The sequence below is a fragment of the Elephantulus edwardii genome, unplaced genomic scaffold (genome assembly GCF_000299155.1).
Source record: "Elephantulus edwardii isolate Elephantulus edwardi_28Jun2011 unplaced genomic scaffold, EleEdw1.0 scaffold00042, whole genome shotgun sequence".
Classification (NCBI taxonomy): Eukaryota; Metazoa; Chordata; class Mammalia; order Macroscelidea; family Macroscelididae; genus Elephantulus; species Elephantulus edwardii.
Window position 1 is genome coordinate 14,337,656 of NW_006399792.1, and position 16,056 is coordinate 14,353,711.

The 16,056-nt window shown below is 37.6% G+C and overlaps 1 protein-coding gene across 1 annotated transcript in view; it reads left to right on the plus strand.

Moving 5' to 3' along the window:
* The window catches only part of ANTXR2 (anthrax toxin receptor 2), a 158,130-nt gene that overhangs the window by 89,056 nt on the left and 53,018 nt on the right, over positions 1-16,056 (plus strand). The window contains exon 11 of the mRNA XM_006885333.1: positions 7,384-7,462. Coding sequence (XP_006885395.1) covers positions 7,384-7,462 — 79 coding nt within the window. The remainder of the gene's footprint in view (positions 1-7,383; positions 7,463-16,056) is intronic.

A 16,056-nucleotide genomic window follows, 5' to 3' on the forward strand; every position in this document is an offset into this window, starting at 1 on the left:
GATGTTCTTACCTTCTAGTTTGTAAGGTGATGCTGTGTGTGTGTGTGTGTGTGTGTGTGTGCGTGTGTGTGTGATTTTAACAAATGTTTACAAAACGTTTGAGTTTTTGTTAATTCATTGTTGCACATTTTCCTCCCTGTCTCTTTCTTCAATCTTCCCTAGGACACTTTGCAATGTGCTTTTTGTTCCAGATTTTTGTCCTGCATATAATGCCTAATCATATATTCCTTCCATACTGTTCTTCCCCTCATCTGTTCTAATGCAGTGTTTATTATTTATCCACTCTTTTCCTGTTTTCCTCCCATCCCCCATGTTAGTCTTATTTTCTAACAGCAATGTTATATAGTACTTGTCCTTTTGTAACTGCGATTTCATTCAGTGTAATGTCTTCAGGCTCACCCATGCTGTGCAATATTTTATGAGTTAGTTGTTTTTCAAAGCTGTGTAATATTCCATAAAGTTATTGTACCATAGTTTTTCTATTCCCTTTTTTGCTGATGGGAAGTTGAGTTACTTCTATCCCTTCAACTATTGTAAATAACACAGCAATAAACATGGGTATGCATTTATCTCTTTGAGTCATGCCTCTAATTTCTTTAGGGAATTTTCTCAGTTGTAAAATTGCTTAGTCAAATGGTATCTCTATTTCCAACTTTTTGAGAAAGTGCCAAACTACCTTCCATACTGGTTGTACCATTTTATGTTCCCACCCGGCGTGAATAAGAACTCCAGTCTCTCTACAACCTCACCAGCATTTGTTGTTTGCTGCTCTGTTGAAATTTTATGTTTTGTTTTGCTGTATGTTTTTCTCATAATTTTTCTTAACTTCCAGCTATTTTGTAGGAATCATCTTATAGGTGATGTCCTGAAGGATGTCTTTGTTGATGCTTCTATGCCAAGGCTGAATAGATTGTGTCTTCCATATGATCTTCTAATACTCTTGTGTTTGTGCTTATTTTAGCAAATATCACAAATAAATAGATTGACTTAATCAGATAGGAAATGCCATTCTACTTGACCATTGAAAAATATTGTTGTTGTTAAGTGCCATTGAGTTGTAGATGACTCATAGTGACCCTATGAAGGAAAGACCTTAGCACTTTCATCATTCTTCCAAGTTCATAAAGTTTATGGAGGCAAGCTGTTTTAGAAGTGGCTACCACTCCTGCTTACAAACTTAATCAGGGAGCTTCACCAAACGCTATCCACCATGGGTAACCATTATCACATTTGACACGTCAGTGTCGTAGTGTTTAGCATCACGGCAACTACGAGTTACCTCTGTACAGCAAATGGACAGACCAGTATTATATCGCTTAGAAGAATGCATCAACAAAATTAAAAAGTCAGAAAAGTCCTACTAAATTTTTCCCATTGAGTTCTTTAAATATAAGATGATTGAAATGGAAACGCGTAGAATGCTTTACTCTAGTTGAGAAGTGCATTACTTGGTAAGTTACCTTCGATCAGATTTGTCATGAAGAAAATGGAAATAATACTAGTCCCTATGTTAGTTTATTGCTGTGACAATTAAGTGAAAGAGTGAATATAACATAACCATTACTAGTGTTGTTATTAATAAAAATTCTCATCATCATGCTACTCTTATGTTATGATTGTTGGTTTTGCTGTTGTTATTTTCCATCGAGTTGGAACCACCTCATTAACTGAACCTCCAGTAGGTATTCAGAGGCTATAAATCACATAGAAGGAGATTGCTCATTTTTTTTCCTCAAAGAAGCTCTTAGACCACTTACCTTTGTTTCAGAAATGCAATTCCTTACTTACTAGGCCAGCATAGCTTCCTTTACCATGCTTCTTGTTGTTATGTGCTGGCAGGTCATCTGTGATTCATAATGACCCTATGTTCAATAGTTCTAAATCCTCCTGTACTCTAAGCCAGTCTCATGGTCTCTGACACACCTGCCTCCATTATCTCAGTTACTGTGTCAATCCATCTCTTCCTGGGTCTTCCTGTCTTGAACTGCCCCTCCATTCTTCCAAGCACGATGTCCTTTTCCAAGGACTGGTCCCTTCTGGCAACATGCCCAAAAGAATATGAGATGGAATGTCAAAATCCTTACCTCAAAGGAGAGACTTGGCCTCACCTTCTCCAGGAAAAAATCTGTTTGGGTTTTTTTTTTTTTTGGCAGTCCATGGTATGCTTAAGACTTTTCTAGTATCATATGTCAAAGGCATCAATTCTTTTTTCATTCTTATTCAGTGTCCAGCCTTTTTATTCTTGGTAAGTAATTGTGAAGATCATGGTCTGGATCAGATGCACCTTGGTCTCTAGACTGACATATAATTTACATCTCAACCTCAAGAAAGCAAAAATCTTCATCATTGGACCAATAGGCAATTACATGATAGATGAAAAAAAAAGGACTGACACTGTCAATGGCTTAATTTTTGTTTGGATCCACAGTCAACTCCCATGGTAGAAGCAGTGAGAAACCGAAAGATATGTTGAATGTAGAATTGGGAAAATTTGGTATCAAGGACCTCTCCAAAGTGCTAAATAGCCTGATTCAAACCATCGTATTTTCAGTTGCTTCCTTTGCATATCATAGTTGGACAATTAATAAGGAAGACCAAAGAATTGGTGTTGCTTGCACATGGAGAGTCTGACGCTGCCAGCGTTTGACAGTCACCATGAAGTTCAATCTTTTTGTGACCCTGGACTGCAGCAAGAACTGCAAAGGCCACTTCAGTGCCCCCTCACATGTACACAGAAGGATCATGGCCTCCCCGCTCTTCAAGGACCTGTGAGTACAACGTGCACTTCATGCCCAGCTGCAAGGATGACGAGGTTCAGGCTGTGTGAGGAAACTACAAAGGTCAGCACATTGGCAAGTAGTCCAAGTGTACAGTATGTCACCTACCTTGAAAGGGCGGCGCAGTATGAGAAGGGTAATGGTACAGCTCTGCTTGTGGGCATTCACCCAAGCAAGGTGGTTACCCCTGGCTGAAATAGGGTGAAGATGGGGGGGGGGAAATGCCTGAATGTAAAGCCAAATATTGGCAAGTTAGAAAAGAGAAAGGCTAATATAAGGAAGAACTTCGTGAGAAAATGCAGGAGTGAATGCAACCTGTTGAGTAACCACACATTAAATAACTTTCTCGCTGAGTATGTGTTCTTGTGAACATTCCAGAATTTCTCTCATGTGTGCAGAAATGCCTCCATAAACCTATACTTGCAATTTTGATTCATAATTTTAAGAATAAAAGTTGGAAATATTTCCTAGTTTAAAAAAATGATATATTGGTGAAGAGTTCTGAATATACCAGGGACTGCCAAAATAAATCTCTCTTGGAGAAAGTGCAACCAGAGTACTTCTTAGAAGCAAGGATGGTTGGAACTCCCAATTATGTACTTTGAGCATGTTAGGAAGAGAGAATGCCCCTGGGGAAAAGACATTATTCTGGGAAAGGGAGAGCTTCAGTGATAGAGGGGATGATCTTCAATGAGAGGGACTGACACAGGGCTCTAGATGTTGGAGATCATGAAAGTGGTACAGGAGAGGAAAGTTTTGATCAGTTGTTCATAGGGGGGCTATGAATCATAGGCAGCTTGATGATCCCTAAGAATGAGAATTATTACTATTGCTCACAATGAGGAGACAGTTTCCATTGTATTACCTGAGTCCTGTGTCAAAAGAATCATCAGATGAATTTCTCCCTCTGAAAAGACTTAAATGCTCGATATTCATATTAGACTAGACTGGATTTGAGGATAATACACAGTTATTTTGAATAGCTATAAGATCTTATTGATATGTGTCTCTGTAAACTTTCATTAAAATTAATTGAAAAACATAGAAAAGTGTCAACTTTTTATTTTTCTTCTTTTATTGCATTAAAGTCTATTAGCAGAATGTAATATTTTATTATTTTGCCACAGGTAAGGACTGGGTTCAGGTCTGTTTTTCATAGGATTGCTATGGGTTGTACTTGACTCAACAACACTTAACAACTAACAAGAACAATATTTCTTATTAAGTAGAGAATGGTTTGATTTCAGGTTAATTCTAAATTGTAGATTAGAAACATCTTTATGTTAAGATTAACTGTAACATTCACACATTAAATTAAAACAGTCTTCAAAAATAAAATCATGCTTAGTATGTCATATTCTTCCTGGGGCATACTTTAAATGGAGGAATTAGAAGCAAGGAATGATTATTTTCAGATTAGATTATACTTAGTTGTTAAAAAAAGAAAATTAGACCCATATTTCTGCAAAATGATAAGTTAGGTTTAAGTTTTCTTTCTTACATAAATCATGTGGTAATCTGTATAGAGATCATTCAGAATTTCAGTTAAATTGGTGCAGACACCTTAAATTATCATTCTTTTCTACCTTCGGCTAAACAGTTTGGCTTGTTTTTGCAAGAGCTTTTTACTGGGAGGTTGGCTTCTTGCTTTTTTAAAAAAAAATTTGAAGAATTGGCTAGAACTTCACTAGTAGTATCTTTCTTAGCAATATTCCGGTGTGAATCCAAACAACAAGTATCATATTGACAAAGCAAATGCTTTAGAAACTTTTGTTTTATTATGCCTCTGTAGTATTTTGGAAAGAGTTCAGAACTTGATTTTGAAGTCAGAACTTCGGGCAAGATAATTAGCATTTCTGGATTTCAGGTACCTAATATGTAAAGCTGAAATGACTACTTATTTTCATGGCTACTCTGAGGATTAAGTAAGATAATGCCCATAAAATGCTTAGGATACTGTGACATGTCAATTGCTAACGAGTTGATTCTAACTTACAATGACCTTATAAGTCAGACTAGACTTGGGTTTCCAAGTGATCTTTATAGAAGTAGACTGAAAGAGGTTTCTCTCTTGGAGTGATTAGTGTATTAAACTGCTGCCCTTTGGATAATCAATTTAGGCAGAGAAAAAGAAAGCTATATAACAAAATTTTACTAATGTAATGTTAGGACTTTTGAAGAGTTTTACAATTTTTATATTTTTAGAGAAATTGTTTATTATCCTTTAAGTGAAAGTTTACAGAGAAAATATTTTTCAATTCAATACAGATTTTGCTTTATGACATTAATTACAGTCTCCATATTGATGCAGTACTCTTTTGTGTGTTTTTAAAGTATTTTTTAATTTTATTTTATTATACTCACTGGTGTGTGCACAGATGTACAGAGGTAACTCGTGGTTGCTGTGATGCTAAACACCGTGACACTGATGTGCCAAATGCAATAATGGTTACCCATGGTGGACAGTGTTTGGTGGAGCTCCCTGATTAAAACAAACCTGGAAGCAAGAATGGCATCCACTTCTGAAATAGTTTGCCTCCGGAAACTTTATGAACATAGAGAAACAACCAATGTTATACAAGTGTTAAGGTCTTTCATTCATAGGATCACTATGAGTCGTCTGCGACTCTCTGGCACTTAACAACAACAGCAACAACAGTTTATTTACAAAACTCAAATGTTGTTTTTCAGTCCAGATTCCAATTGCCCTCACCACCCCCATCCATCAAATTGTACAACCCCATGGTTAATCCTCCTCACCTTTCCTGCACAGTCTTGTCCCTCTGCTTCCACCTGCCCCCACCTTGGATCCTCATACTCATTCTACAATAATGGTTTTGTAGATTATTTGCCCTTGTGGGACTGAGTTAGTTCAATCGGCATAATCCTCTCCGGTCCCACCTAAACTAGGTAATACTTTACAAAATCATTGTTCCTGCATACCGTACCGTATAGTATTCCATTGTATGAATGTACCATAATTTTCAATCCATTTGATTGTGGTTGGACATCTGGGCCGTTTCCATGTTCTTGTGATGGTTAATAATACGAAGAAGTACTCTTCCCATTTCCTCCTTGTGATTCTCTTTTCCATTCATCTTTATAGTCTATACCTTCCTGCTTCTGTGCTTTCCTCGTAGGAAAATATTGCCTTTGTGGCTTTGTACTATTGATTATTTTATGGAGTGAATACCTCTCTGATGTTATTGCTTAACTTTTAAGCATGTCTATTGTTTGGCTGAGATTTGAGATATTGGGGTTTAGTTTAGTTCCACTTCAAAGAGCTACTAAAAGGCCATAGTGTTTGTGGTCTCATCAGTCTCTTTTTAGACTAGGAAGCTTGGTTACATTTTTTATTTATTTATTCCACATTTTTCTTAGATTGGAGAATTTCTTGCTAGTCACTGTTCACAGTAAGGATTCTTTGAGGGAACAATTTGATCGCTTAAGGAATTTGTCTTCCGCTACTGAGTTAAAGACTTAGATCCAAGAAAAGAAAAAGATTCCTTGATTGAAGGTTTTGTCTCTTACTCTTTGAGTGAATTTTCTGGCAAGTTTGAATTATATACCAGTTACATAGAATTCTCTCTCTACATCATGTGTGTCAAAGTATAAATGTATTCTATAGAATTTTCAGTGTTAATTTTCAAGACAGAGTTAAAGTCTTTCTTCCAAGCAGCCTCTAGAAGACTAGACCTTGTAGCATTTGTGCAATCAGTCTAGTGAATTATTAACCCTTTGTACTAACCAGGGAACTGAAGATCAATGATGTCAATCTGGAGACTAAGGTGCACCTACAGGCCATAGTCTCCACAATTGTTTCCCATGTCTCAGAGAGCTGGACAATGACTAGGCATGATAGAAAAATAATTGATGCCTTTGAGCTATAGTACTGGAGAAGAGTTTTGATTGGACTGCTAGGAGAGTAAGGTTTGTCCTAGAGAGAGTGAAGCCAGCCTGCTCCTTGGAGGCAAGGATTCTGAGGCTTCATCTGACATACTTTTGACATGTTGCGAGGAGGGGCTGGTCCTTGGAGAGGGACATCATGCTTGGAAGGATGGAGGGATGGAAAGAGAGGGAGATCATCGGTGACATGGATTGATACAGTGACTGGGGTAATGAGGGTAGATGTGTCAGAGACAGTGAAGTTGGCACAGGATAGAGCAGATTTCAGGGCTGTTGTACATAGTGTCACTATGAGTCACAAGCTACTCAGTGGCACATAACAACAACAACAACAACAACAACAACTTATCAGGAACTCTTGACTTACATTGTATGTTGCTGTTATATTCCACCACGTCAGAACTGGTTCATATCTTACCTTCCAGGAGTTAAATTGCTCTTAACTTCTTGTTGAGTACCACCGAGTTGGAACCAACCTATAGCTGACCCTCCAGCAAATTTTCAGAGGCAGTTAATTGCATGGGAAGAGATTGCCCATCCATCTCCCATGGAGCAGCTGGTGTCCTAGAACTGTGTGCCTTTGGGATTACAGTGCAGCTTCTTACTACTAGAATACCAGAGCTCTTGAGTTAGGTTATAAATAAATAAAAATTTTCTATAACCCTCTACTTTTAATTCTTGTTTCTGCATTCTCTTTCAGAACTCTTGATGTTTCAGTGAGCTTTAACGGAGGGAAATCTCTCATCTCGGGCTCATTAATAGTCACGGCCACAGAATGTGTAAGTATGCATAGACGTTACCCTTTGAAAACTGTTCTATCCAGGAATAATATATAATATTTCAGTGTTGTTGCACACTACAATGAAAGAGGAAATAACAATAATACTGGTGATGAATATAAGAAAAAATATGTACATATTTATTTTGGCTTCTTTTTAAATGATTTTTTTTCACTGAGCTTCCTTTTAAAGGAATTTATAACAACAGCATACTTTTAAAAATGTATAGTAGTGATAGCTGGACAGTATAAACTTGGCTGAAAAACAAATTATTGAATTTTGTACATTGTGTCATCACAAATACATTTTTGAAGAAACACAAGTAATGGTTATACTCATGAACTTCATCTGATGGACAGGAATCAGACTGACTAAATCTGTGGAAAGAATCACTGGAGAAACAGTCAAAACCAGACCAGGTGCTGACTGTGGAACACACCATTAATTACTCATATGCAAATTCATATTGAAGCTGAAGAAGATTAAAACAAGTCCACAAGAACCAAAAGATGACCTTGGGTCTAATTCACCTGAATTTAAAAAGTCTTCTTAAAGCTGCATAGTAAACTGTTTAGGGAGGGGGGGCCTATAAAAGAGTGAAAGAACTTTTTTTCCCAAGAAAAAACTAATGGGGGTAGTGGGGGCAAGGAGGAAAATATGCAACAATGAAAGAATGGAAATCCAAGTTCTTTATAAAATTTCATTAAGATCTCAAAAAAAAAAAGGAAAAAAATCATCTTAAGAATAGATTTGAGGCACTCAGAGATATCATCCTTAAAGAGAGCAAAGGGTTGTTATAAAAGGAAGAAAGAAAAGCCAAAATGGACGTCCAAAGAGACTTTTAAAATTACAGTAGAGAATCAAGAAACCAAAACAAGGGAAGAGATGCAGAAGTGAAAGAAATGAACAGAAGATTTCAAAGGGTGTGGGCTGCCAAGAAAACAAACAGATTCATCCTAGAGAGGGTTAAACCAGGCTGCTCCTTGGAGGCAAGGATTCTGGGGCTTCACCTGACATACTTTGGACATGTTGTAAGGAGAGTCAGGTCTTTAGAGAGGGACATCATGCTGGGTAGAGTAGAGGGACAGCGCAGGAGGGGAAGACCCTCTATGAGGTGGATTGATTCAGTGACTGGGGTAATCAGGATGGGTGTGTCAGAGGCAATGAGATTGGCACGGGATAGAGCACAGTTTAGGGCTGTTGTACATAGGGTTGCTATGAGTCGCAAATGACTCGGTGGCACATAACAACAACAACAGCTCAAGAAGACAAAGCAAAATATTTTTACAGAATGTGCCAAGAGTTGGAGTCTTAGAACAAGAAGAGAAGAACTCAGTATTTCTTAAGCTGAGTAAGCTGAAAAACAGATTCAAACCTTGAGTTGCAATACTGAGAGATACTATGGAGAAACTCTAATGATCCAGGAAACTCTAATGATCTAATGATCAAAAGATGATGGAGGGAATACACAGTCACGGTAAAAAAAAAATAAATTTGTCAATACTGAGGTCTTTCAGGAAGTACCATATAATCAAAAGCCAATGGCAGCAAAGGAATAAGTTCAAGCCAAGCTGAAGGCATTGACAAAATATAAGGCCCCAAGAATCGATGAGATACAAATTGAAATGTTTTAACTCACAGATGTATCCTTGGACATCCTTACCCATCTGTGTAGGAAATTTGGAAGAAGGCTACTTGTTCAAATGAAAAGTATCTGCATTTGTTCCCATTCCCAACAAAGGTGATCCAACAGAAAGTAGATATTTTCAAACGATATCATTGATATCACATGCAAGCAAAATGTCACTGAAGATTATTATTTCTTTTTTTAAAAAAAGGGTAGAAGACTACCTTGACAGAGAACTGCCAGAAGTTCAAGCTGAGTTAAGAAAAAGTTATGGCACCAGGGATATCATTACGAATAGCAGGTAGATCCTGGCAGAAAGCAAAGAATAGGAAAGGATGTCTATTTGTGTTTTATTGAGTATGCAAGGGCATTTGACTATGTGTTCATAGCAAGCTATGGTTCATATTGAAGAAATGATCTCAGAACATCTAATCATGCTTATGTGAAACCTATATCTAGGCAAGAGCCTGCATTTGAACATCACATGGTTTAAAATCAGAAAAATATGCATCAGGGCTATATTCTGTCTCCATGCCCATTCAATTTGTATATTAAGCAAAGCATCTTTGAGAAGAGGGACTCTATGATAAAAAATGTGGCACCACTTTTGGAGGAAGACCCATCAATAACCTGTAGAAGACATAGCCTTGCTTGATAAAAGTGGAGAGGACTTGAAATGTATGTTGTAGAAGATAAAACAATACAGCCTTCAATATGAATTACAGCTCAATATTAAGAAGACAGAAATCTCACCTCTGGGCAAATCGGCAATATCATAATAAGTACAGAAAAAGAAATTCTCAACTATTTCATCTTGCTTAGATCCACAATCAACACAATTTCCATTAAAAAAAATAAAAAAGTTTAGTACATTGGAAAAGTTTACTGTCAAGGTTATTTCCAAAACACTGAGGAGCAATGCTATCAGTTTGGAGTTCTAATTTGAGCTGTAGTCTTTTCAGTCACTTGCTATGTATCCGAGAGCTGGATGATGAATGAAGATGACAGAAGAAGAATTGATACCTTTATGTTTTAGTGTTGGTGAAGAGTACTGATAGTACAGGATGGGGTTCAAATCTGTTTGTGAGGTTGTTATGCATTGTATCTGACTTAACAGCACAGAACAACAACATACGTTTTGAGGGAACTCTGGTGGCTTGGTGGCAAGGAGTAGTGCTGCCAACCCAAATACACGTGAATTGAATCCACCAGTTGCTTCTCAGGAGAAAGATGGACAATCTCTTCCTATATGATTTACTGCTTCTGAAAACCCACTGTGAGTCTGTTTCTACTTCGTGTTACCTAACGTAACAGCATAACATAGCATGATAATTTACATTTTTACTCTGGTGTTTATAAAAGATAAAATCATATTTAAAATAAAATTAAAGTGGGAGAATGATTTTAAACAGAGGTATATTTTAAGTAACATATCACTTATTTGTGTGTATCTGTACGTGTGTGTATGTATATGTTAATTCTTATCTCTTGGCATGTGATTTACTGTCTCTGAAAACCTGTCTGAGGGTCAGCTATGAGTTGGCTCTGATTCTGTTGTACAAAACAATTATTACGAGTAGGGAACTGTGTCAGTGTGATAAGCATAGTTTGTAAGACTATTGAAAGTATATTTTCATTGTGAATATTGATTTATATTGCCTAAATTGCAATATTTCAAGATATAGACCCCATTCATGAGGTCTATTAAGGGTTTCTTTATATTATTATTCTATATATTAAGAGTTTCTCTTAATAGTTAACTTACTCTGATGTTAGAATTTTACGTATGAAAGCATGAAATTCTATGAGGGGCTGACCACAACTAACCTATATATTTTTTTGTAAAAAATATACAAATCAAATATAATTTCTACCTTTTTCAAAAGAGCAAACCCCCAAATCTGAACATTTTCTCACATCTAATGGTTTCAAAGTTGTGTTTTGACTTCTTTATTTAGGAGATAGCTGCCCTTTAGAAACAAAATTAACTCAGTGTTAACTATATACAGTTTCTCAATAGACAGAAATCTTTTAGGAAAAAGTAGTATCTATTAAGGCTCTCGGGCTACTGTTGAACTCTAGGAATAGTTCTTTTACCACAGTTAGTTGATTTAGGAAAATTATCCTCCCTGTTGCCCTCCCATCTGTGATACCTGTTGCAATTCATAGATTTTGTGCATGTGGCAATTTGTAGAATTTTCTGGTCTTTCAGGATGTGGTTGATGTTACAAACGTTTGTGGTATGTAGTTGATTGGTGCTTAACTCACTGAAATGGTATTCTTTCAGCACCCCCCCCCTTCCTCTTACCTCTGTCATCCTTCACCATTCTCGCACACAGAGAGGAAAACAAATCTTTTTCCTTAGTCTGTAACCACACATGATTGCAACATGCCTGGATGCTGAAGCTCAGTGACTCATTTGCAAATTATAGCTCATGTGCTCTAAGGAATTTGTCCTATTTCTTTCTAATTGTTCGGAGAAGATAATGCAAATTGAGTTGTTTGAAATGAAATGTGACTATTTTAGAAAAAGGGACATTGGCTGTACACAAAAAGGGAGTAAATGAAGGGGCAATTTGAAGCTTTAAATATGAGGTCAATCTAGTCTTCAATAAGAAGGTGAGAATTGAGCAAAGACTTAAATAATGTGAGAGTTAGCCCTAAAGACCTCTTGAAGGAACCGTGTTATATGCAGAGAAAACAGCTAGAACAAAGTCTGTCATGAAATTATGTCTGACAAATGAAAGAATTAACCAGGGAAAGTAGGAAGAGATAATGCAAGCAAGAGTGAGAAGAGAGAGGGCTTTATAAGATCTTTCAATCATTGCAAGGGCTTAAGCTTTCTTCTGAATTCAAGAGAGCCACTGGAGAGTGATATGGTATAAATTAATATTTTTAACGGATCCCTCTGGCTGCTGTGAGAAAGTAGACTTTTCAGATAGGGGAAGAAGTGGGAACATAGAGATTAATTAGGTGAGTATTTTAATAATCTAGCACAGAAAATGTGTGACTTTGTTAGAGTTATACCAGATGATGAGATGTTTCTGAAGAAGAATGTATTTTAAAAGGAGTATCTGAGATTTCTAGAGAGATTAGAGGTGTGCTTTGAAAGAAGAAAGGTAAAAAAAAAAAAAAGAATAGCTTTAAGTGTTGTAGACTGAACCACTAAAAAGATAACTACTGGTGCTGGAGAAGAGTATTGAACATATCATGGACTTCCAGAGGAAGGAAGAGGTTTATTTTGGAGAGGGTGAAAGCAGGCTGCTCCTTAGGGGCAAGGATTTTGAAGTTCCATCTCTCGTACTTTGGGCATATGGCCACTAGAGGGATAAGTCCTTTGAGAAGGATATCGTGCTCGGAAGAGTGGAGGGACAGCACAGGAGAAGAAGATTCCAGATGAGATGGACTGACACAGAAACTGTGGGTAGGTGAGTTAGAGTCAGTGAGACTAGCTCAGAATAGGGCAAGGTTCAGAGTTACTGTATGCAGAGTCTCTATCAGTTGCAGGCAATTCAATGGCACATAACAACTAGTTAAGTAAGCAAATTATGTTGTACTGAAAGTGAGGAGAACTTGAAGCACTTGCTTCAGAAGATCAAAGAATACAGACTTCAATGTGAATTGCATCTCAACAACAAGAAAACACCACTGGCCCAGTAGACAACATCATGATAAGTGAAGAAAAGATTGAAACTGTTGACAACTTCATATTAACTTGGATCCACAATCAACACCCTTGGTTCTAACAGTCAGGAGATACTAAGACATATTATACTGGGAAAGTATATAGTCAGAGACTTATCCAAGATATTGAGGGGCAATGATATCAGTTTGAGGACTATGGTTTGACTGATTCAGGCCATGGTCTTTTCAGTTACTTGCTATGCATATGAGAACTGGACAATAAATAAAGATGACAGAAGAAGTGATGCTTTTTAGTGGTGGTTTTGGAGAAAAGTACTGAAGATCCCACGGACTGACGAAGAATAAACAGATATGTTTTGAAGATGCAGTCACAGTGTTCCTTGAAGGCAAAGATGATGAAGCTTCTCTCACATTCTTTGGCACATTTTAAGGAAAGGCTACTCCTGAGAAAGGACATCATTCTTGGGAAGGTGGAGAGATAGTGAAAGAGAGGAAGACCCTCAACCAGATGGATTGACATAGTGACTGCAACAATGAACTTGAGTATGCTGTAGATTATAAGGATGGCAAAGGGTAGGACACAGATCTTTGTTCCTTGGACACTGTGAGTTGTACTTGACTTTACAGCACCTAATAATACCACCACATTTTACTTTTTTTTCATATTTGGTTATAATCTGTGGTGTTAAGGGTTTATTGTTCAAAATTATTTCTCTAGCCATGACTGTGGATGGATGGAAATATCCAAATGGGGCATTTTAGCCTATCCACAAGGGAATTGACTGGTCTCACTAATCCACAAGAACACTGGCTTGTCTTGCCATTGAATTGAGTGGATCCAGCAGCAGAACTGGAAAATCTCACCACCAGAAAAGAAGAAACAAGAGAGTGAATGTGGTTTTTTTGGTGCCAGAGATCCTTGTGCCAATCAGACCAGGGCCTATGGGAACCAACAGCCTTAGCAGCCACAGTGAAAAACCTAATGTGAGATGGACTGAATCCTGGGTCTGCTACACCATTGAACTAGAGCTAAGAGGCTTTGACCAAGTTTATTGGAGGGGAGAGCCAGGCAGAAATAAGAGCTTTATATCACTCTCAGAAGTTGTCCTGACTGTTTGTATTTGGCTACCAACTTGAATTACTGCTTTTTGGCTTATCTAATATGGTTTTGTGTGGTCTATGAGCTATCACATTGGATTTTGGACCCAGTAAAACACTGAGATTGGTTTTAAGATGAGTAGAAAGAGGTGTAGGAGCGTAAGGGATGTGTCTGACCTCATGGAAATAGCTTTTATGTTGTTGATGTTGTTGACAGGGGCAGTTCCCCTCTATGGAATTGGTTAAGGTCAGATATGGTCATTTCCATGTAGCCCTTGTTCTTTTTTAGAAATCTTTGTAGAGGCGAGTCACCACCTATTTTTCTGTGAGTCTGCAGCACGGGTTAGAACTGCCAGACTTTCAGTTAGTAGTCAAGTGCAAAGTATTTTTACCACTTAGGGACCTGTGGTGGTTAGTACTACTCTGTAACATGGATTCATCAAAGTAAGAATGCACTTGATGGCGGTAGGCTTGTATGGGGGTGTATGTATTTTCCTTCATGCATAAAGCAGTTCAGGAGTTATTTTAGATGGTGTCCTCTTTATTAGCAGAGTATCAGTAAAAACAAGGGAAATCTTCAGTGAGATGTATTTACGCAAATGAAGATGGCAAAGGATTTGGCAATGTATTGTTCCATTATTTTAGGGCAATCATGAGTCAAAGTCAAGTCCATGGCAACTATAGATAACAACATTAGACAAATCAGTGACTATGTCAGACAGTGGAGTATCTATATTCCAGAATGAGATCTAAAGATATAAGTTTGGAATTTTCTAACATAGGAATGGATCGAAATAGTCAATAAAGTTTTACATAAGTATCTTTTAGGAGGTTATAGAAAGGAGAAAAGAGAGCCAGAGAAAAGATTTTGTATTTATAGAGGAGCCAAGACAAGCTGGACCTTAAAGGGTAGGGAAAATTTAGGCAAAGAGAGAGAATAGGGAAATATAAAAAAATTGCAAGATCTGTCTCACACACTTTGGGCATGTTACCAGGAGGGACCTGGACTTGGAGAAGGACATCATACTTAGAAGGATGGGGGGGCAGCACAGGAAGGGGACCCTTTGACACAGTAACCCTTGGTCAGAGACAATGAGATTGGCTCTGGACAGGGCAGGATTCCGAGCTTTTGTGGATAGGGTTGTTATGAGTTGTAGTCATCTGAAAGGCACACAAAAGCACCAACAACATAGGAGGGAAATAGAATGCTAGAGAGTCCATTAATAGACTATTTTGACTGAAGTGACAAAAAAAGAAAAATTCTTAGAATAGAACAAAAGTTCAAATTATAAGTAGCATTAGTCTAGGTTTAATCTTCCAGATCTGTGGTACCCAAACTTCACTGATCAGAGATGCCAGTACTGAAATGAAAAATATGAAAGAAGGTAGATGACCTGTTTTCAGAAAGCTAGACACACTTTTGAAAGGATTATTTATTCCAACATTTCCCCTGCCATTTTAAGGTGAAAATAACCTTTGATGAAAAGTAATTTGACTGTATTCATTTGTCATGTCTTTCTTGCTCTCCTCTTAGTTTCTCACTTCTGTCCTTCCTCTGTTTTCTTATATTCCTTTACCTCTTCCTCTTCCATCTGGTAAGTAGTTGTTTGCCTCACTTTACCCTCCAAAGTTTTACTCAGTTAAGAAATTATGAAGTCTGACTGAAATAGGTAATTGGATATTTTTAAAGAGTTATGAGCATGGCTATCTGAAGCAATGTACTGCTTTAGAAAAATGTAAGAGATATGAGAACCCAAACCATAAACCAAAGCCACTGTCATAGGGTCTGTTTCAACTCATAGTAGCTTTGTAAGAAAAGTAGGTCAACTCCTTAGGATTTCCAAAGCTGTGACTATACAGAAGCAAACTGCCTCATCTTTCTCCTCCAGAGAAACAGTAGATTTGAATCACTGACCTTTCCGTAATTGTTGCAACATTCAGCCCACTGTTGGAGTAATTGAGTGTTGGAATAACTACAGAAAGATAGAAGATAGATATTGTTGTTGTTGTTGTTGTTATGTGCCGTCGAGTCGTTTGTGACTCATAGCAACCCTATGTACAACAGCCCTAAACCCTGCTCTATCCTGTACCAATCTCATTGCCTCTGACACACCCATCCAGATTACCACAGTCACTGAATCAATCCATCTCATAGAGGGTCTTCCCCTCCTGCGCTGTCCCTCTACTCTACCCAGCATGATGTCCCTCTCTAAAGACCTGTCTC